The 21,123-nt window shown below is 38.9% G+C and overlaps 1 protein-coding gene across 3 annotated transcripts in view; it reads right to left on the reverse strand.

The window, feature by feature from the left end:
- The window catches only part of cpne5b (copine Vb), a 64,379-nt gene that overhangs the window by 36,000 nt on the left and 7,256 nt on the right, over positions 1 to 21,123 (reverse strand). The window contains exons 3-7 of one of the 3 annotated variants that reach the window (XM_088389230.1): positions 16,816 to 16,856; positions 14,537 to 14,583; positions 11,913 to 12,016; positions 11,213 to 11,252; positions 8,660 to 8,736 (exon numbers count right to left, since the gene is read on the reverse strand). In XM_088389230.1, coding sequence (XP_088245356.1) covers positions 8,660 to 8,736; positions 11,213 to 11,252; positions 11,913 to 12,016; positions 14,537 to 14,583; positions 16,816 to 16,856 — 309 coding nt within the window. Of the gene's footprint in view, positions 1 to 8,659; positions 8,737 to 11,212; positions 11,253 to 11,912; positions 12,017 to 14,536; positions 14,584 to 15,510; positions 15,608 to 16,815; positions 16,857 to 21,123 lie in introns of those variants that run through there. The other 2 variants (XM_088389231.1, XM_088389232.1) reach the window with 2 other exon arrangements.

Raw genomic sequence — 21,123 nt, forward strand, 5'->3', positions numbered from 1 at the left:
TGAGCTTCTGTTGGAGGATGTCAGGAGCGATGGTGTTGAACGCTGAGCTGAAGTCCACAAACAGGATCCTGGCGTACTTTCCTGGGGTGTCCAGGTGTTGCAGGATGTAGTGCAGACCCATGTTGACCGCATCATCCACCGACCTGTTTGCCCGGTAGGCAAACTGGAGGGGGTCCAGCAGGGGGCCCGTGACATCCTTCAGGTGGTTCAGCACTAACCTCTCGAAAGATTTCATGACCACAGATGTCAGTGCAACAGGTCTATAGTCATTCAGACCTGTGATGGCGGGCTTCTTGGCCACTGGAACGATGGTGGAGCTCTTGAAGCACGCGGGCACCTCACACAGCTCCAGGGAACGATTGAAGATCCGCATAATGTCTATGCAGAACACGGGGTTGATCCCTCTTTTATTCAATTGTATCCGAGCACTAGTTTTGGAGAGAAAGCTATTCGCAGTCTTCAAAGTCAAGTTTCATCCACGGACAAAGAGCACTAGAGATAAACCGACCTGTTGAAATTGAGATTGCGCTGGATGTTGTCCAGAAGGGCACTTTGGCAAAGAGAGCCACAGTTTAAAAAAAAAGCAACATAAGTATCCCATTGATTCAACATTGTAATCAGCCCAAAGAATCGAGAGGTCTGGCCTGACTAAAAAAAGAAGTCAATGATGAACAATGAAGTCTTGAAATGACATTAGAAAATGGAATTTCTGTAGGATCTCTCGGTTACCCAAAAGCTAATCTAAGTTTGAACCCTCAAGGTTTTGATAAGACGGTGGAAGGAGGTCTTGTTGAAAAAAGGTCATCATATTTTCAGAAGGACAGCCAATCAGGTAGCATGAACATAACAGAAAATTCCGTTTTAAGTCCTGAATCTGAACGCAGTCAAATTTTGTGCATGTATTGCAGTCAAATGACTTGTTTAAAAATAACTTGGATCTTGCAAGATAAATTAAAGATCTAGTTAGAACATAAACGCCTGGAGTAAAATCCATCTCATGCTACACTGTCACTGATTGCTCTGATTCTCTAGCAATGATAAAACCATTATTAAATAAGGTTCCAGCAAAATTACTAACATGAGGGGAAAGAATGGATGAGAAACTACACACATATAATACGCTTTGGAGACTGCTCCCTCCTCAATTACCCACTGCTGATTCTACAATGCCTCAGCCATTTGTGACCTCATTTAACTTTATTACAACTATACCAGCAAAAGTGCAACATTAATCAAATTGTACTGGGGGAAAGTGTTAGCAGCCACCATGAAAGTAAAAACCGGCCTCAAATGTGTGTTCAGCCTCTGGCTGGGAGACGAAAGCAGCCCGGTATCTATCATGCTCTCCAATAAAGCGCATCAAAAGACAACACTCCCATCTTCATCTGAGGTCTCATCCATGGTGGAGACACACACTCAGCAATTAGGAACACTGTCAACCGCACCCAATTTATTATTCATATTGCTGTAAATATTTGATTTGCTGCCCTTCCATTGGCAATTTCATGTTTTACTCAGGAAACACGTCGATGTGAAAGCTTAAACAAGCCGATGGAGGACAGGAGTGTTGAGAGACAAAATAGAGTACATGCACACATCGGACACTTTTATCACTTGCACTAGCAACAACACTCAGTGGGGGAGTAAATGACACCTTGGGCAATCAGCGTTGTAACAATAGCAGCCAATTGTACGCTTTGTTTGCAATCAATGATGCTGGGCCTGCTCATTTGTTTTGGAGGGGGTAAACAATTCTGTTTGCTAAAACGGCTACCTCGGAGCGTTTTAAGGTTTGCGTGATGAGCGAAGGAGAAGAACGGATTCCCATCTGTCTGCTCATTCCCAAGCAGACAAGTGCATGGTGGAGAAGAATTGAAGAAAAGAGCTCATTCCTAATGACATCCTCGTATTTGTGTACTTAGCGCGGTGTGGTTGAGCCGTCTCGTAGATTGAGAAGTCAAATTGAATCCACAGAAATTTGTTTTCTTAACAGATGGTTCGGCTGAGTGAGAGACGAGTGATCGATTGTTAGCTGCAGAAAGAGGAAATTGACTTGAACTCCGATTTAGGATGCAATCAATGCTGGAAGATCACAAAACTTTCTGCCATGTCGCCGAACATTCACATTGTCTGTTAATATATCTAAATAACAATATAATATATATTAAAGTGATGCTCATTGCATTTTAGACCAAAAGGAATTCACTTGCCTATTTATGGTTGTGGAGTCGATCTGGTCCTGCTTCCCGCTCTCAACCAGGATAAAGATTGCCGCCATCCAAGTTTTTTTCTTAATGAGCAGCCACACAGGCACCGTCGGGATATCAGCTTCACAAAGTCTTGTTCAAATAGTTTCTTTGTGATTCTGATCAAGGAATTGAGGTTCCTATGGGGCAGTCCCCTCGCTGTCAGACACATTTCTACAGAGCTCAGCAGGCCTGAACCATCCGTTTCCCATCACCTAACCCGCTCAATCATCAACTGCCTGGGGGCATTACAGGCGCCACTTTTCATCATGACATCAAGGACTTCCCAGTACATTTTACAGATGGAGTTGGAGTGGGAAGAAGTAACTGTTCTCTCTCTTCCCCCTTCAAATTCTCTTAATTGAGACTTATGCTGACAAAGGGAAATATTCACTTTGTGCAATAGTGCACCAGTTGCTCTTTAAAAGTTAATTGAAAAAATATCTGGCTCAATTACAATATGAAGCACTTTATATTCGAAAATATTTCAAGTGCTGGAGAACCATCTGTAAAAATGTGTGTGCATGACCAGAATCATAGCACTAAGTCATCTTGTACTGATTTTCAGCCCTTAGCAAGGGAATCTGTTAACCAGCACTATTTTCAGTTAAGACCCTTCTGTGGTATCTGGCTTGATGACAGCAATTCACAGCTTTCATGAGCAATTGCAGAAGAAAATCTTCCTTCTGGGTTGCAGAATAAATTGCAACCGAGAATAGGCTTTTTGTGTAAAATGCCTCGGGGGTCAATTCTATGATTCTGCAGTTACCCGTGATTGGAACAGAAAAAGTATTTTCAACAAGCTGTTTCAGATTTGCAGACAGGACCGACACTCACCTCTTCAAGTAATTCTCAAACACCTAGCAGAACAGAAGATTGTTTCAACTGAACCAAGAGGTTCAACCAAAGATCCGACATAGTTGAGCAAGCAAAGCAAGTTTTCAGTCCCAACTCCTACGCATTCTTTTCGGTGTAACCGAGCGTAACCTCAAGCTGAGCAAAACTGCTAAACTGTGCCTTGGCTTTTGATGGTGTGACCTGTTTACAAAGATCTAGATGCTGCCTCAAAGGTCTGCTCTGGTTAAATATTCCATGAACTGCTCCCAGAAGATAGAGAGACAGCTGGAGCCTGAAACAAAACACCAGTTTCCCATCTGCCAAGGCACTAAAGACAGATAAATTGAGCTTCAGAAGCGCTTTCGGTCGGAGAAGAAGCAGAAGAAGCCCCCAAGTAGTAATTAGACTCGTGACCATTATTCTTGTTTGACCAGCAAACTTCTCCCCAAGGAAATAAATCCGGTACCTTGTATTTACTGTACTCTTGAAGGAAACCTGGCACGATACTGCACTTACTCCAAGAATACATATTAGCCTGGTGTCACAGACCCAGACAAGTGATGGAGAGCTAGTAAAGTGCCGCATGGTGGATTCCGTGAAATGCAGTCCAATCAGACCGATACACTAGTGTGTAAGCGAGCGAATGAATGATACATGGTGGAATAAAAAGGAGAGACAATTGTGTTTAGAAGCTATAATTAGCCTCTTAAAACCTCGTCGCACACAAAAAGCATCCGATGCCTCTTTGTGCTTCTGTGTGCTTGTGTGAAATGTTACTTTATAAAAGGACGCCATTAGAGCCACTTCATTTATCACTTTATGCGAGAGAGCAAGAAGCAGAGGAGAGGTGTCATGAAAGCTTTATCAGTCCACTATTTCAGACTTCCATTAGCACAACTCAGTGGAGGAAAACAACAAATGTATGTGAGGATATTTTGTGGACACAAGCAGTATACAAAAATACAACTAACAACCACTTAACATGTGCTTTCACACACTAATGAAGTTGTTTGGTGTATAAAGAGTCAATGCCAAATGCTATTATTCACAATACATTGTGTCACATACACTCAAGTGGACCACTTAATGAGGTGGATGTAAAGTTAGTGCAGATTTCACAAAATGATTTATCGGCACGCTTTCACATTATGTGAACAAACAAATAAAACACGAGGAGGTGAAAGCATTACCTTGTTTGCAGAGGCGGTTACAGATAAATTGATTCTCATTTTTCATAAAGTCCCAGTACATATCTTACACTTTGATTGCAGCAGTTTTTTTTCCGTCGAGCGCAGCATTGAGGAAAATAAAGAATACAGGGGCCCCTTGGTAACTAAACAGACATCTATGAAGCTAGCATAACCTCACCTTGGATGTTTTGGTGAATTATTTATTTGTATTTGCTTTTCTTTTGGTTTCCTTTACTTTGCAGTATGCAGCCGGTTTAAGATTACAAATGATACACTGTTCTGAATTTCATCACCTGGATAAATAAATAATAAATAATATCACCAGCCAACTGCAGCGCCCATATAGAACAAAAAATAGTTGCCAAATAAAATGAGATTCATGGCCAGATGGCAGCTCAACACCCAACTACTTTTTTTCTTTTTTACCCTGATGTGCCAATCGTTCTGGAACGAGGTCAGTCTCATCAAACCACATGATCCAATGACTTTGCTCTTCAGTCCATATTGGCCAACAAATTATGATATTTTTGCATTTAGCTCTGATTATAATGACAAATTTTAATCGCTTTCGTCATCATAATGAATTTTTGAATACTAATCAGTTTTCCACAAACATTTATGGTGTTGGTGGTCCACACACAGGAATGTCAACTGTGGATAATTGGTATGGCTGCTATGTATCCCTGTCTGTCTTGGAACCTGAACCCGAAGACTGGAAATGGTCAATATCACAAAAAAATGTGAGGAACATAAAGCTGTTTTGTCATTGCAACCCCATGTAATGTAGGAATTTCTTTCAAAAATGATTGCCAGATTCAAGATTGGAAAAATAGCAATTCGTATGCCTGATGCTTAACCCAGAGGACTTGTGGCATACATTTCTTGTCAGACACACACACAATATATTTCAAAATTATTCTCCGTGATTTGTGGTACATTCGTTAACATACTTGGATGTAAAACCTATGCCTTCACCGACACACCAAAGCTGGCAACAATTTTAAATCCACAGATCAGCAAACAACTAAAACCTCATAACTGAAACAAAATGACATTTTTTTTTCATGAGCAGCCAAAAGTCCACAAGAGCAATATCACCAGCAGAGCATGCCAGCTGGACCACTTTCAGCACGCATTCATTCTTTCATTCACCTGTGCTGTGTGGTGTGTCTGCATATCCTAGATAGGTGATGATGAGCCACAGGCAAACATAAATCATTGCCAAAATGACAGCATAAGTAAATCCACTTGTCCAATATCTCAAAGCTGCAGATTTGGACAGATAAGAGCGAATAAGTTGCTACTGGGCAAAGTGTTCACTTCTGTGGCTACTTAACTACGAAGAGCAGCTTGGTAAATTGGAGCTTCAGATCCTGTTTCAGATGTCAGACTTCAAGCACGAGGATATGCAATCATCTTTCTGAGCGTGTTGCTGACAACTGCAGCTCGCTCTCCCACAAATTCAAACATGAGGAAGTGCTCACAATTTGGCCATTTAAATATATCATTTGGTGGGGGGAGTGTGTGTTTGTGAATGAAAGGACCGCTAAAGTTAGTGTTTAACTATAGTATTCTTTAATTTTTGTTATTGTTGGTCAGTTTCATACTTACTGTATTAGGGGCAAATAAATAAATGAATGAATGAATAAATAAATAAATAAATAAATAATGAAATTAGAGAATTATGTGAATAAACTTGTAACGTGTTGATACCTGTGTTCAGATGAGGATGGATGAAAGTGTAATACGGAATTTTATCAAATAAAATATGGGAACGCATGATTTGTCTGTGCAGTTTCAGTACATCCTCATGTCAAGTGAATAACTAAAAGGAAACTTGAGTTAAAGGAGTTGAGAGTGCACTGTCTGCAAGGATGCATCTGAGATGGAGGAGCCTAGAAGCTATAATCTCTCCTAACGTGTCAACACAATTTCAGTAAGTTGCATTTCAAACCCATAAAACTACATCCATAAATGTAAATAAGATTATTATTCAAATATATGGCTATAAATAGCTTCTTCTTGCATGGGCTATAAACGCTCAAAATAATGAATTTTCGGTTCAGAAGTTCAAATTGGCAATTTACTAAACTAATGATTGCCTTCAAATGAAACATGTTGACTGTTTGAAACATGAACATAAACACTTTACTAATGCAGCATGTGTCTCGCCTTCCTCAGGCATTCACTGCACACACATTTAATTGAGTTTTGGAGGTTCAATTTTACACCTGGTGAGTGCCTCAAAACAAATACCCAGCATGCAAAATAAGTGCTCTCTGCGAAAATAAAGGCAATTTCTTTCTGCTGTTATTTTCAACCTTATTCTTACCTCTGGCTATGGCCTTTCACTCTCTATTAACGCCATGTCAGGCAAAACAAAGACAATACGGTCTTCCATGATAAGAGTTCCCTCAGTTTTAAGGGTCAGTCAGCTATGAAAAAAACATCAGCTTGCAAAAGAAGTACTTCTATGAATTCCCAATACTAGCTCACCAAAACTTGACAGCAACACGAGGTCACATTAAAATTTCAACAAGTACAAAAAAAAATGTTCAAATCATCTATATGCAACAACACTGTAAAATTTCAGCGGCACTGAAATTGGCAAAGTTGATGCAATCGATTCCATGATACTAGAAATTCAAAACCAATTTTTGTAATATGTATTACGCAATAAATGAACATCATGAAATAAACAATGAAAATTAGTTTTCTGTATTTCGCATCTAACTATAATTCACACCAGTTACACTGCTTTTCCATTTTTCGTTTCTGTCCTCTCACTCATTCTCATTTCTTTTATCCTGCAGAAGTATTTCACTGATGACAAAACACAATGGCTGCTGCCTAATTAAATAGACAGAGATTAACAGCACAACTAATAGCCACAAAAAGGTTAGAGTAAGAGCACAATGAAATCCACGGGTATTCATATTGCTTTAGCAATAAAGAAGGTTCAATCACTGAAATCAGTATTCTCTTGTTTGTGTATGTATGCTTGTCCTGATAACATTAATGGCGATGTGCCTTGTTTTTGTGTGTGTGCGTGCATGTGCACGTGTGTGTTGTAATTTGTTCTAAAAAGATCTCATCAACAGAGCAAGGCTCAGAAAAATTTTGTGACATTTCAAAATAACATGAAATAATCTTTGTTACCATGGGAACATGAAAACAAACTGCTGGGTTGGAGTGTCACTCGTCTTGAATCTCATATCAGTTCTGTGAGCTAAAATATGAACGGCTAATGGAAGATTCGAACTTGGCAGCACTTCTGTACACCAAATGCATTGGGAAAAAATTAACGTACCTTTAAAGTAGCACAAAAACTCAGAGTTCAACCCAATGCATGACATCACTCAAAAAGAGCGACTCGCATGAGCATATCTTGACACCTTAGCATCTAAATAATTTATCCGAAATTCTAGACTGCTGGGAAGCAAGAATTTAGAACTTTGAACTAAGGTCTGACTTTAAGGAGGAATAATTTGAAAGATGATGATTTACAACAAATGATTGGTTAGGACAATCAAATGTGCACAAATGACCAGAGTGATGTCACAGCACAACCTTTCAACCCAAAGAAGATCATATTTATTCGTGCTAAAAAATGATTCAAGGCAGCCACAAAAATAATATTTGGCAAGCACTCACGTTATCGCTCAGCTGCAGATCGTCCCAAAATATATTATTTGGCACGACTAAAGACTAATTCTCTTTCAAGCCAAGCCAAGCTATAAATGTTCCCAAATCATTGATTCTAGATGTGAGAGATGCAAAAACACTATTCAGGTCAACGCTCCCAATTAAGCCTTCTTTGACTGTCGCCATTTTTTCTTTGTTCAGTGCAGCTTAGCACATACAACCTACACACAATGTTGTTTTCTTTGCAAATTGCATTTTTATCAAATTAGTATTTGGAAGTTCCAGTTAGCTTTTAGGTTCGACTTTATCGTGAATGCAATGACGGAGAACAGGACGTCCAATTATTACAGCCATTTCACAGCCATTGTAAAAACACAAGGTATAGATCTTTTTAGTAGTAATAGTACTTTTAGTTTAAAGACTTACTCCAATTTCTCCAAGTTTATCTGTACAACTTATTTTATTTTTTACTGACTTGTCTTTTTGGCCCGGGCTATTTGAGGTGACTCACAATTTGCTATTATTTTTTTTTAATTCAAAACAGTTTACCATTGTGAATTTACTCTAATGTAGACTCCACAACATTATCGAGGAGTTTTATTCATGTGTCAAATGTGCCTCATTTTGTGTCAAATATACACACATCAACGACATCACAGGAAGGCAGAAATCCAAAAACTCATTTGTTGTATCTTTTTGAGTCGTTATATCTTTTTTAATTACTTGAATGAGCTCACTTACCCAAGAGGTTTTTCCAGTCGACTTGCTGGTGATCCGACAATCTCTCCAAGAGTACAGAACATCTGTCCCAAAAAGTCCTAAGAACGTGGAAAAGCAAAGAAGGGAGCAAATTAGGCAGGCTGGCATTTATGGAATTGAGAAAAACAAAAAACAGAAAAAATGCTTTAAAGGAAGGTCAGATCCGTAGGTATATCTCGGCTGTCTTCTTTTTTTACCATGGACACCCCTGCAAAGGTCAAATTGAAGATCAAACTTCAGATTAAATTTAGTGCATCAAATTCAAGTCAGTCAACATATATTATGTTAGCCATTTGGAAAAAGCTTGTTTTGGAAAGTTGTGAATATTTCAACAGCAGATTTGCTGTCTTGGCATTATTTTTAAAGACAACTTGGAGGGGTGTCACACAGTACGCACACTGCGGTGAGTTGTGGACTATCACAGATACACAACAGATGGCATGAGATTGAAAGCATAGTGAGAATGACAAGCAAGATGATTCATGACCACTTGGCCTTCAAACATCCTTGACAATACCGTGCACACATTAAGAGTTGTTTTTGTAATGCTGTCATGACTGTATCAACTCAAGGCCCTTTTCGCTTTAGACAGCAATGTTTTTTTGTTAAGCAGCAAAATTGAAATTATATGCATTGTGAAATAGTGTCAGACAGAGTGTAACAAAGCTGATCGAATTCCTCAATGCTGCTATCAGGTGTAAAATTTGACACTCACTTTGCATTCAAAGAAATGGATATTTCCCCTTTAATATGTTACAGCAATAAAATGGAATTGTGTAATTAAGTGATTGCAGGTTGCCGTGCCACGGATACAGCCGGATCTACTGTTATGGCTTTTCTTCTATACTAATTGTATAATAACTTTGAAAATATCACTTGGCAGACTGCAGCCCTCCACCAAGAACAAAAACTGCTAACAAAAGTCAGTGTTCTATTTGTGGGTTTATTGACCATCTGTTGGTTAGTTAGCAAGCTACTTCCTGCTTCATGGAGGCTGATCAACCGACAGGCGGTGCCATATGTGATTCTGAGCTTGTGGACAATTTTATTGATGACTCAAATAGCAGGGGAGAAATAATTGTATCCATCTATTTATCCAGATCCTCGCAAACAACAGAATTCTATCAAAAGCTATTGAAAACTAAATTTGTGGTGGCCTGCAAATATTAGTAGTAGTGTTCTGAGCTCAATACTTTTCTGTTTGCTTTTCTTCACTAGAAAAGCAACAATCCAGCCCAAAGAGTTCCTCATGGCGCCTTGGCATCATGCTTCTTTGGTGTGTTGTGATGTAGTGAACATTTCCCCCGACCCCAGAAAAAAAAAAAACTGAATTAAGCCCTTTCATCACGCAGCCATCGTGTAACCCTTCAAGACCACGAGCGTGTTGAAAGGTTGCACAGATTGCCGCAGTGCCCTTCAGACATCGCCCTTCCTCTTGAGCCAATGAGAGACAGCAGCCATGCAGTGTCAGAGGTGAAAGCGATGCTAGCACCTACATTGAGTTCTGCAGGCTTCCAGAAATGTTGGCCAGCAGCAGCAACAACAATAACAACAGTGACAACAACAATAACAACAACAATAGATGCCCATCATATACCATATAACATGACACGTTGAAAACAAAGTGTCCTGATTCCTAAAGCCGCTCAAGGTGATGAGGTAAGAATGACAAGACAACATGCTGTGCTTTAACGTCCCCCCCCCCTAAAAAAAGAAAGCTAATGATGCGGAAAAAATGCAAACCCCTGTTAATCCAAATACATCCAATAATCATCAGCAAATGATTTAAAACATAATTTCTCAATGCTTTCAGTCACCATAGTTTCCGGTTGGATGAAGAAAGCTAATACAGTATTGAGTTAAAAGTTTGCCAGAGGTGGAAAAAAATGGTGAAAAGCATTGCGTGATTGATTTTTGTCATTGCAATGTCACCGCTGTGAGATGGTTTCTTCCTGGAGTTGCCTTCAGATTTCAATAACGTACAACCAGCTAGCTCTCTGTGGGATAAATCATTTAGACATAAAAGTACACATCCGATTTTATGTTGCCGGACCCAAATATTTATGCCAGCATGATTTTTTTTTTTTTTAAGTAAACCAATAATGAGATGGAAAAGCCCGAAAACTCCAGGAGGAAAAGCAGAGGTGCTCTGAGGTCACTGTGAAAAGTGACGCCAACGAGTGATCTCTCCCTATGTATGAACAGAAAGAAAATTATCCAAAATTATTTGTTCATGTAAAACTATTTACATGGTGGAAAAAAGAACATTTTGGATTTGGATTTTGCTACAACCCAAGCACTCAAGAGGGTTTGCCTTATTCCATCAAGTAGCAGCAGGCAACAAACAGCTTCTAATTAGAAACACCACAGATAAAGAGTCTGCACAGCTCATTGTCTGAACCAAACATGCACTATTTTACTTTGTCTCATGCATTAAGGTAACAAATAAAAATTTGGAATCCAGCCGAAACTGGTGTGCACTTATCTGTGGTGTCAAGTGGAACATAAATAGAAAACAGTACAATGTGCACTCACATGTTTGGACAAGTCTGGACTTTTGGAGTCAACATCATACCTGAAATGAAACCCAAAGGCAAAAAGGCCGTTTCAAAATTACACAATTAAAAAGTGGGGACATTTATTTTTATTTCTTTTTTATATTGTATGTATGTGAGTTGATCACACATTGATTATTTTTTGTCAATCTACTGTCCAGGGAATCTATTAACACATTTAAAAATACCCCATGGTCTAATATAAAAACTAAAATGAGCCACTGCCAACTTTTCAGATGTTACTATCAGTTGAAAATGTGATTTTTTTTTCTTCATCCATAATCATGAGTAGAGCTCATGATCTAATTTACATAGAATTACATGTAATTAAAAAACTGTGAAAGCAAGTGAAATTGTGCATATGTAATTTGCTGATTAAATGTTCACCTCTACTTTAACTACGCACAATTGGACAGCATGCAAGGTTTCATCATAGTTACAGGCAGCCTTTGGCCACCATGGATGAGTGTAACAATTTTTTGGGATGTTTAAGAAACCATGAGGACAAATATATATAATTTTTGTCGAAAGAGCAAAAAATCAGTGAGGCAAAGGAAGAGCAAGGCTGGATGCCTGATGGTGCCAGTCTCTTCCTCTGACTTCTAACTCAGCTTCAGTCAAAGCAATCTATCAAGGAGGTAGAAATAATCTGCAGTGACTTCCAAATACAACAGACTCACAAGTCGAAGCGAAGGCTCTGCTTCTCTTCAAAAAAGTAGTCCAGGATGTACTTCCGAACAAAATCAGGGTTCAGGGTGTTGTCGATCACTTCAGTCCTGCCAAACTGCAAATCGAGAAAGACAGACCGATGTCATAGAGACCAAAACACTCTGAAACTTGCTTTCGATTGGGATCTTCTCCCTCATCACACCCGTGCGAACACCTTTCTTGTCAGAGGCCTGATTAAGGGTGGCGCTTTCACACGTTGAAAAGGGAACCGGGGCTATGTTTCCGGGGCTTCTTGATCTTAAACCTCTCCCACATTAATTACAGCTGGATAAGTCTTCTTTGAACATCCCAGAGGAAAAGAAGTTACGATAAAGTCGCAGTGACATGACTTGCTGAGAAAATTAGGGGAAAAAGTATGACCAGTTACTAAACTAACCAAACTCATCCCGAAGTTTGGTATCAGGAAGATTTGCGAGCGTTTCCTTTTATGATCTGAGACAAAGATTAATTCCTGTGCCTGTTTAAATCTTTTAATCAATTTAATATGAGGTTAACTTGAATTACCAAGGTTTCCCAAACAACTGAATAATAGATTTGCATCCACCAGATTTGGTGGCATTGAGCAATTCTTACTTTTCATAAGCTGCATACTAAATGAACAGAAAATTAGAACCTACCTTAAAGAGATATGCACAACCCCATTCTGTGATCCAGTTCAAATAATTTATCTTAAAAACAAATTACAAGGCTTTTTCATGGGATATTTTTGGGCAGAGTGTTATACTGTATCTATTTTTACTCTCCAAAAATCTGTTCCTCCCTGCTTTCTTAATCCCTCGTCTTTATCAATCTCTCAGCAAAGTCTGCAATTATAATTCAATCCGCACACTACCTATTAATTGTATAGATAGTATGCTCCGTCCACTTCGTCTTCGGTTATATTGTAAAATCTGAAACACGCCTCGGTACCACGCAAACAGCACCTCTGTGCAAGCTGATAATTGCTTGAGCTGAAACAAAAGATCCAAGGCTGTTATTTGCAAGTTGAGCGTGAAGGAGCGGTTGTGCATGGATGCATGGCTCTCATTCCACAATGCAGAGCGCTGGCTGCATAGGTTGATGCGTACACTAACCTTGCCTACTTTTCAACACACGATAACAAATGCAGCCAAGAAGCAAAGACCTCCGATACATGTTTTGTCTCTCCCACATTCTTTCTGTATCGCTTACAATTTCTATCCTTGGAGTCAGGAGAAATATTAAACATGGTCTGTTTTTAGATGCGAATAAAATGCACGCCGACGTAATGATAGTTGACGGATCTATAAAGCTGTCGAGTTTTGTTAGGAGATTTTTCCGTGATCATCTTAAATGGCTGCCAAATGGATAATAGTTGGCTCCTTAATTGCCTTGACAATCCATTTGTATTCCACTGAAAAGATTAGATGGAGACTTTAAAAAAGTTTGCAGTCGTTAATGTCAGTGGTTCTTTTGACTGTTTTTAATGACCGGGTGAATTCTCATCAAACTTAAATTGGAACAGCCAATTAAAATCCAAGGTGAAATGTCACAAGAGAAGACAGGATCAACCCTGACTAAGAAAATCTTAGCCTCCCTTCTACATAATTAGAATAGCACCGCACATTAACAAACAAAATATTCCTCAGTATCCATTTGGAAGCAATATTTTTCCTGACAAACAATGGATGAACTAATCTACTTAAATGAGTAAGAATAGAAATCCCCCATCTCTGCCATGAGCCAGGCACTGCAAAAGGCCCAGAGGTGTTGATGAGATACACAGCACATGCTAGTGATGAGGCAGGTGATGGCAAAGACGGGCTCCATAATGTGATTTCCCTGCTGAGTGGCAGAGACAATGCCAAGCTCCAGAGTTCATTAGATACTGCTGGGCTGCTGGGGGCTAATGAGAATCTGGCGGGAAGTTTCTGGCTGACACCCTGCTCATGTCTACACACACTGTTCTGTTTTCCCTCACCTTACAGCCTATTATTATGATGATGATGATGATGAGTATTTTTATGATTATTATTATGATTATTATGATGATTATGACTATTATTATTATTGTTATTATTATTACCGTATTTTCGGACTATAAGGCGCACCTAAAAACCTAAAATTTTCTCAAAAGCCAACAGTGCGCCTTATAGTCCGGTGCGCCTTATATATGGACCAAATTCCTAAATTTAAACCAATCATAAGTTTGTTACGTCTGAAGTTGAAATAAAAAAGATAAAATGGAGAATGATTTGATTTGGATTAGAAATCTGACATGATGCATTAATGGTGCGCCTTATAGTCCGGTGCGCCTTATATAAGGACAAAGTTTTAAAATGGGCCATTCACTGAAGGTGCGCCTTATAGTCCGGTACGCCTCATAGTTCAGAAAATACGGTATTATAGGAAACAGTCTTGGTGTTTCCATCATAAAAGCTTTACTGTCCAGGCATTATTTTAAGTAACATTTTTACATTCTGAAGACTTCAATTGCTGACTAACTTGAATTCTTGTGAGGTAACATTATTGAAATATAATTGCATGGCTTCAGTCATTCATTCAACTTTTAAGTCTATTTTTTGTAGTTTAAAGATGTTAAAGAAGAAAAACTCACCTCTCTCCATTGTTTGGTTTCTGCGCCTTGTGTGTAGAGGACACACACTGTGAAGCAGGACAAAATCAGCAGACAGATGGATAGATAAAAGATTGTGAAGGATGAAAGACAGAGAGAAGAAAAAGTCAGTCATCAATCAGAGGAAGCCTGCCTGGAAATGATAAATCAATTTGTGTGTGCACTTTTGTTTTGGGAGGTTACCTCCAGTACAGTGAAGCAACATTAGTGGGTTGCTTTCCTCCTACAGTTTTGTAGGAGGAAACAAAGATTTCCCAAAACACAGTGAAAACTTTTTCAACCCGTAAAGAAAAAGCTAAACGCAGAAGATGAAAGAGTTACCGTATTTTCCGGACTATAAGTCGCTCCGGAGTATAAGTCGCACCACCCATAAAATGCCCCAAAAGTGAAAAAAAACATATATAAGTCGCTCCGGAGTATAAGTCGCATTTTGGGGGGCAATTTATTCGACAAAATCCCACACCAAAAACAGTCATGAACGAGCAACAACAGGCTAAACGATAGCAACAACAGGCTAAACGATAGGTATGCTAACGTGACAAACACAAACAAAGAGGTGAGAACGGGCCTGATGTAACATATAGAGTGATTAAGGACAACTATTACATGAATAACATGTTTATAAAACCATTGGTGTCACTCCAATTCATTAAATCCATCGATCATTCGATACGATAGCAACAGGCTAAACGATAGGTATGCTAACGTGACAAACACAAATGAGGAGCTGAGAACGGGCCTGACGTAACATATAGAGTGATTTAGGACAACCATTACATAAATAACATGTTTATAAAACCATCGGTGTCACCCCAATTCATTAAATCCATCGATCGTTCTTTGTCAACAATGGCTGCGCGTGGCTGAGGGCGCTTGCACAATATTCCACAGGCTCATATAACGATAGATAAACTATATTTTAAATAACTATAATATAAGCAATAATATTATCAAACCATCCGTGCACTTTAAATCCATTAAATCCATCGATCAAATTCCTCGTCCTTTGTCAACATCGCTGCGCGTGCGCCCTGACGTCAGCCTCGTCTTTATTCCACAGATCTAGTATATAACTATATTGTAGCGTTAACAAAGTACAAGGATAGACGTAGGTTTGGTAAACGGCTCTTTATTCCACAAAACAAACTTCCAAGTGTGTGGCGGCGTGGACTTCCAGAGACGATAGCTCCATGGCAGAGGACCGGGGGTGCGTAATGGTCATGTCCGAGCCCCATGCACCGTTCGCGGACAGCCACTCGACCGAGCGCCGGCCCCCGACTCAGTAGAGTAGGACCGGGCGTGCGTAAAAGCCATAATAGTTTTTCAAACCTTCTATGTCACTCCAAATCCTTAATTCCTTTAAACTCTTTGTCCTCCGTGTCACTTAGAAATGATCACCGCTAATGATGCCGGTGTTGTCCTTACTGGGTCGCGCCGCGCGGTGCCACTGACGTCACTTGAAATAGTAATCCATTGGTACATCACGGTTCTCCAAACTTTCTTTCTGCTGCTCGATTACTGTTTTCAGCTGCATATTTTACAACTTGAAGTTTGTAACTTGCAAAATATGACTTTCTTTTTGGTGCCATTTTTCTTAAGCCCACCCAGTTGATGAGTCACGGCCAACGGTGAAATTTAAAGCGCCCTCATCCAGTTACGTCTGAAAATATATATTTTTTTAAATGTAGTTTTTTGTTTTGTTTATTTGGTTGTTTTATCAAAGACAAAGTCTGCTTTATTGTCGATTTTTTTTTCATATACCAAGACACACACAGAGATTGAAATTACGTTCCCACTATCCCTCGGTGAGATAGTACACATATCCATACAAGCAACACAAAAAAACCCAAGAAGGTATAAACAATGAATAAATAAGAGTGTTGAATAAATGATAAATAAACAAATAATAATAAATAATAATAATAAATATAAGAGGAGCAAACAGACAGTGGACTTGGATATGGTGCTTTAAAGTGTTAATTGCTTTATTTGATGTTTTCTCTATTTTTTATGTTTTGAATATGTTCAAGATAAAGATATAAAAGCATGTTAAGTGATCAACTATACTAAAAATAACATGGGAAGTGGTCAACTATACTTTTAAGTGATGTCTTAATGATCAAGTAAAAATTTGTGAAAAAAAACCATATATAAGTCGCTCCTGAGTATAAGTCGCCCCCCCACCCAAACTATGAAAAAAACCGCGACTTATAGTCCGGAAATTACGGTAAGTGACTGAAGGAAAAATTCAAAAGACTCACGTGGATCTGACTTGGAAAACGTGTCTTTATCCAGAAGATTTCTGTAAATGAAAACCATATCACAGTTACTTACTTATGAAAGAACATTGCGAACAGATGACATCATTTTTTTTTTAATTTCACTTAGAGGTACAACAACACAGCACCGTAAAACTTTATAACACAAAGAGTGATACAATATTTCGCTTGACTTGAATGTGTTTCAGTATTTCTGTGATTTCTCAGTTCACTACAAAAACTTTGTCAAAAAATAACTGTGTCAATCTCTCGTGTCTGAGCTACACTTGTGTTTTACTCGTCTGACCTTTTTGCAATGCCTGCCCGCAGCCGGTATGAACATGATTCATGCTTCTCTTCATCTGAGATATCCCATCGCATACTCCCTCTATCTTTCTACTTTCACATCTTGTCTTGTACCATTTGCTCTTTCAGTTAGTGTCATCGTGTTCTGTTCTTTCATCAGCCTCAATCGAGCTTGATCTTTTCTCTGCTTGATGAAATTTATTTTCCACCCCTATCCACTAATAAAGTCTCAAGGTATCAATTCAAGAAGGAGAATACTGAAGAACATGGCATATTGATTTTTTTATTCAAAATTATTTTTCTACTAACTTTAATAACAAAAGACAGTCCTTAGGAAAAAAAAAAAAAAAAACTGTCTCTAAATGTTATACTGACTCATTGGAGAGCATGCAGAACTTTGACCTTTCATTTAGTCTCATTTTCCATTTGTGCATCAGAGCTGATATTACAATATATATTTTTTCCCCAAAAAGTCAGGTAAGTGTGAGCTGGTAAATGTCAATGATATTTTTACTGGGTGAGGCTACCCACTAATATGATTCAGTCTGAAAGTCTAAAAAAAAATATATAATATAATATAATATAATATAATATGATATAATATATAATATAATATATAATATAATATAATATAATATAATATATTATAATATAATATAATATAATATAATATAATATAATATAATATAATATAATATAATATAGGCAGCTCGGTGGCGCACTGGGTAGCACATCCGCCTCACAGTTAGGAGGGTGCGGGTTCGATTCCACCTCCGACCCTCCCTGTGTGGAGTTTGCATGTTCTCCCCGGGCCCGCGTGGGTTTTCTCCGGGCACTCCGGTTTCCTCCCACATTCCAAAAACATGCTTGGTCGGCCGATTGGAGACTCCAAATTGTCCCTAGGTGTGAGTGTGAGTGCGATTGGTTGTCTGTCTCTGTGTGCCCTGCGATTGGCTGGCAACCAGTTCAGGGTGTCCCCCGCCTACTGCCCGATGACGGCTGGGATAGGCTCCAGCACGCCCGCGACCCCCGTGGGGACTAAGCGGTTCAGAAAATGGATGGATAATATAATATAATATAATATAATATAATATAATATAATATAATATAATATAATATAATATAATATAATATAATATAAAACAATATTTATATACAGTGAACTCACATCAAGTAAAGGATCTCAACTTGGGACTTTGTGAGTTGATGGAGAAAATAAATACTTCCATTTGGTGACCTCAGTTTTACACCTCAGTGATTTTCAGATGATGTACATTACTAGTGTTGGATTTACCATCTCTCACTGGAGAGGTGAATGAGAATCAGCATCAAACCTGAGCCCAGTTTGCTCAGTCGAAAAAGAGCGAGGAGATCCTCCCCCAAGTGGGGGCATCTTGGAGTCTTGTTCACAAGCAAGCGAAGAAGAACGAATTGAGATTGACAGGCTGATTGATGCATCTGCAGATGTTGCATTGGTCTTTCATGGTGAAGAAGGAGCTGAGCCAGAAGGAGATGCTCTCGATTTACCGGTCAATTTACTTTACCAGCCTTACCTATGGCCAAGAGCGTCGGGTCATGACCAACACAGGAAGATCAGAGACGACGAAATGAGTTTCCTCTATGGGATTTTTTTTTTTTTTTTTTTTTTTTTAGCTAAGTTGAGGAGCTCTGTCATCTGCAAAGAGCTCACAATACAGCTGCTAATCGAAAATGTTTATGGCCTAAAACTGCTCCAAATCCTAACATTTACATTTAAGTTCCGTGTCTGAAAAACCTCAAAACGTGTAATATGATGTTACCAAAAATGTGGAAACGGAGGCTGCTGACACCAATGTCTATTGGATTCCAATGATTGACATGACATGAAAAATTACACATCGTTGTAAATTCTATCAAGTTGTTAACGCAAGACATTAATCAACCTCAATCATTTTCAAATTGAATTACAAGAGAAGCAAATTCTCTCCAACTGATTTTATAATTAAATAATTAAAAAGAAAATGCTTTTGATTGAAATCCACAGATTTGAGGAGGACAAACGTGCATGCAGAGGAGAAGGCCAAGTGCAGAATGTTCTTACATTCACTTCCAGGCATTCACCGTATATAAACATCAATACACAATGGTAAAAAGCCCTCCAGGGGGGTAAAAGGAAAAGACGACAACAGCCTAAACTTCAAACAGAAGCACCCAGCAAGCAGGAGGAGCTCATCTATTCAAAACCAGATCTGCTGCAATGAATTCTCATCAAAGTGATTCTTTTATTACCCTGTGCTGAGTGTGGCCTCCGTCGTGTATGCTTCACAACACGCCAAGCCCACATCAACAATGGTCCTGCCCTAAATTCACAAGCAAGCCTTCACTGTCCTAAATGTTAGCAAATAAATGCACAACTACAAGTACAAAGGTTTAGAAGTGCTGACCAAAGAATTTATCCTCCCTTTTGGCCATTACAATGTGTGCCAGGTCTGTGTCTATACTAGATTGGTCTATAAATACTCTAGATCAAGGGGATCAAGAAATTCTACTTCTACTCTACGTGAATTGTTCATTCGTCTTTGGTAATATCAACTCTGCTCTGTTTTGAAACACTTTTCCAAAAGTGAAGTCAACAATTGAAAATAGATATTATCCTGCACAATGCATTGTATAAATGGTAGCAACATAAAGGAAAGACTACCTAACTTCAAAAGTTCTAACAACAAATTAGGACACCATTTGACTAATTGTGAAAACAATCCAACTTTCAAAAGTGTCATCAGATTTACATTTGGGCATTATGCAATCTACTGGCAATGCTACAGGGCTTTCCAACAAACTTTCAAGATGTAAATGAGGTTCAAAAAAAGATCTGAGATTCAACCGAGGCAGTATTTGGATGCGTGCGAGTATGTGTGTGTGTGTGTGTGTCTGTGAGATGTGCCCTGCATGCGGCAAGCGATTGTCTGTATCCAAGATAATATTGTGGAGTGAAGTGAGCAGCAATGTAACAGAAAATCAATCACAAGCGGAGAAGAACAGACAAACGTGTTACACAAAATGTGTGTTTGTGAGAGGGAAGCCACCCTCCTTCCCTCTCTGAGAGTCAAAGCAGAAAATGTTGTGGATGAGATCAAAAATAGAGAAGAATATCAAAGCTTCCTCTGCTCATGTTGGAGAACCAAGCCCCAGCTCAGCAGACACGATCTCGACGGCCTTTATTGATATAGTGTTGGCCTACCAGCAAGCCTGCTAATTAGACAGATGCTTCTTTTAAGCAAACGGGGAGGCTCCTCCAGCCTCTCACACTTTAACTGCTCTGCTCAACTGGGGCATACTAAGGAGGAGATAATAAATATCAAGGGATCAGTGCTTCTGTTTGAAGAGGCATGCAAATTGAGACGAAGTGATTTGGAGACTTGGACTAGACTAAAAGTGAGCATAAATTTACGGTGACAGATTCGAAGGTTCCGCCCGTTCAGGCTTCCATCCAATCTAATATGTTGTGCATTATAAATGAACTGAATTTATGGGACACAGCTTTTTTTCAATGATTCCTAACAGGGTTTTATAGTGTTCACTCTTATTTTTACATCATGCACGCCAAGATTTATTCATATCACCGACACCTCATTCCTTGGCAATGCACATAGAGGAAGCATAAATATGTGTAGATTGAGGGTGAGAGGTTCACACACTGAAGGCGTTTTCCTGCTGCTGTAGTGGGAGTAGGTTCCAGCAAGAGCTTTACCTCGTGGTTGCCCAGAGTGTGCAAAAAGTAGCACCGTATGAACATTTCGTAGGATGATTCCTGTGATTAATCTGTTTCAGTATTATAAACCAATTTCTATTGGGAAAAAAAAAGAATAAAAAATCACTGCAGCTACTCCCACATCAAAAACATGAATATAAAACAAGTTCTATCCAGTGGTTGGTGGTGTTTGAGATGTGGAATTGATTAAAATTAAATCAATATCCATTCGATCTATAAAATCCATATAGAAAACGCTTTAAGACATTTGACCT

The sequence above is a fragment of the Syngnathus floridae genome, chromosome 11 (genome assembly GCF_059516105.1).
Source record: "Syngnathus floridae isolate MCC-2025c chromosome 11, RoL_Sflo_1.0, whole genome shotgun sequence".
NCBI lineage: Eukaryota > Metazoa > Chordata > Actinopteri > Syngnathiformes > Syngnathidae > Syngnathus > Syngnathus floridae.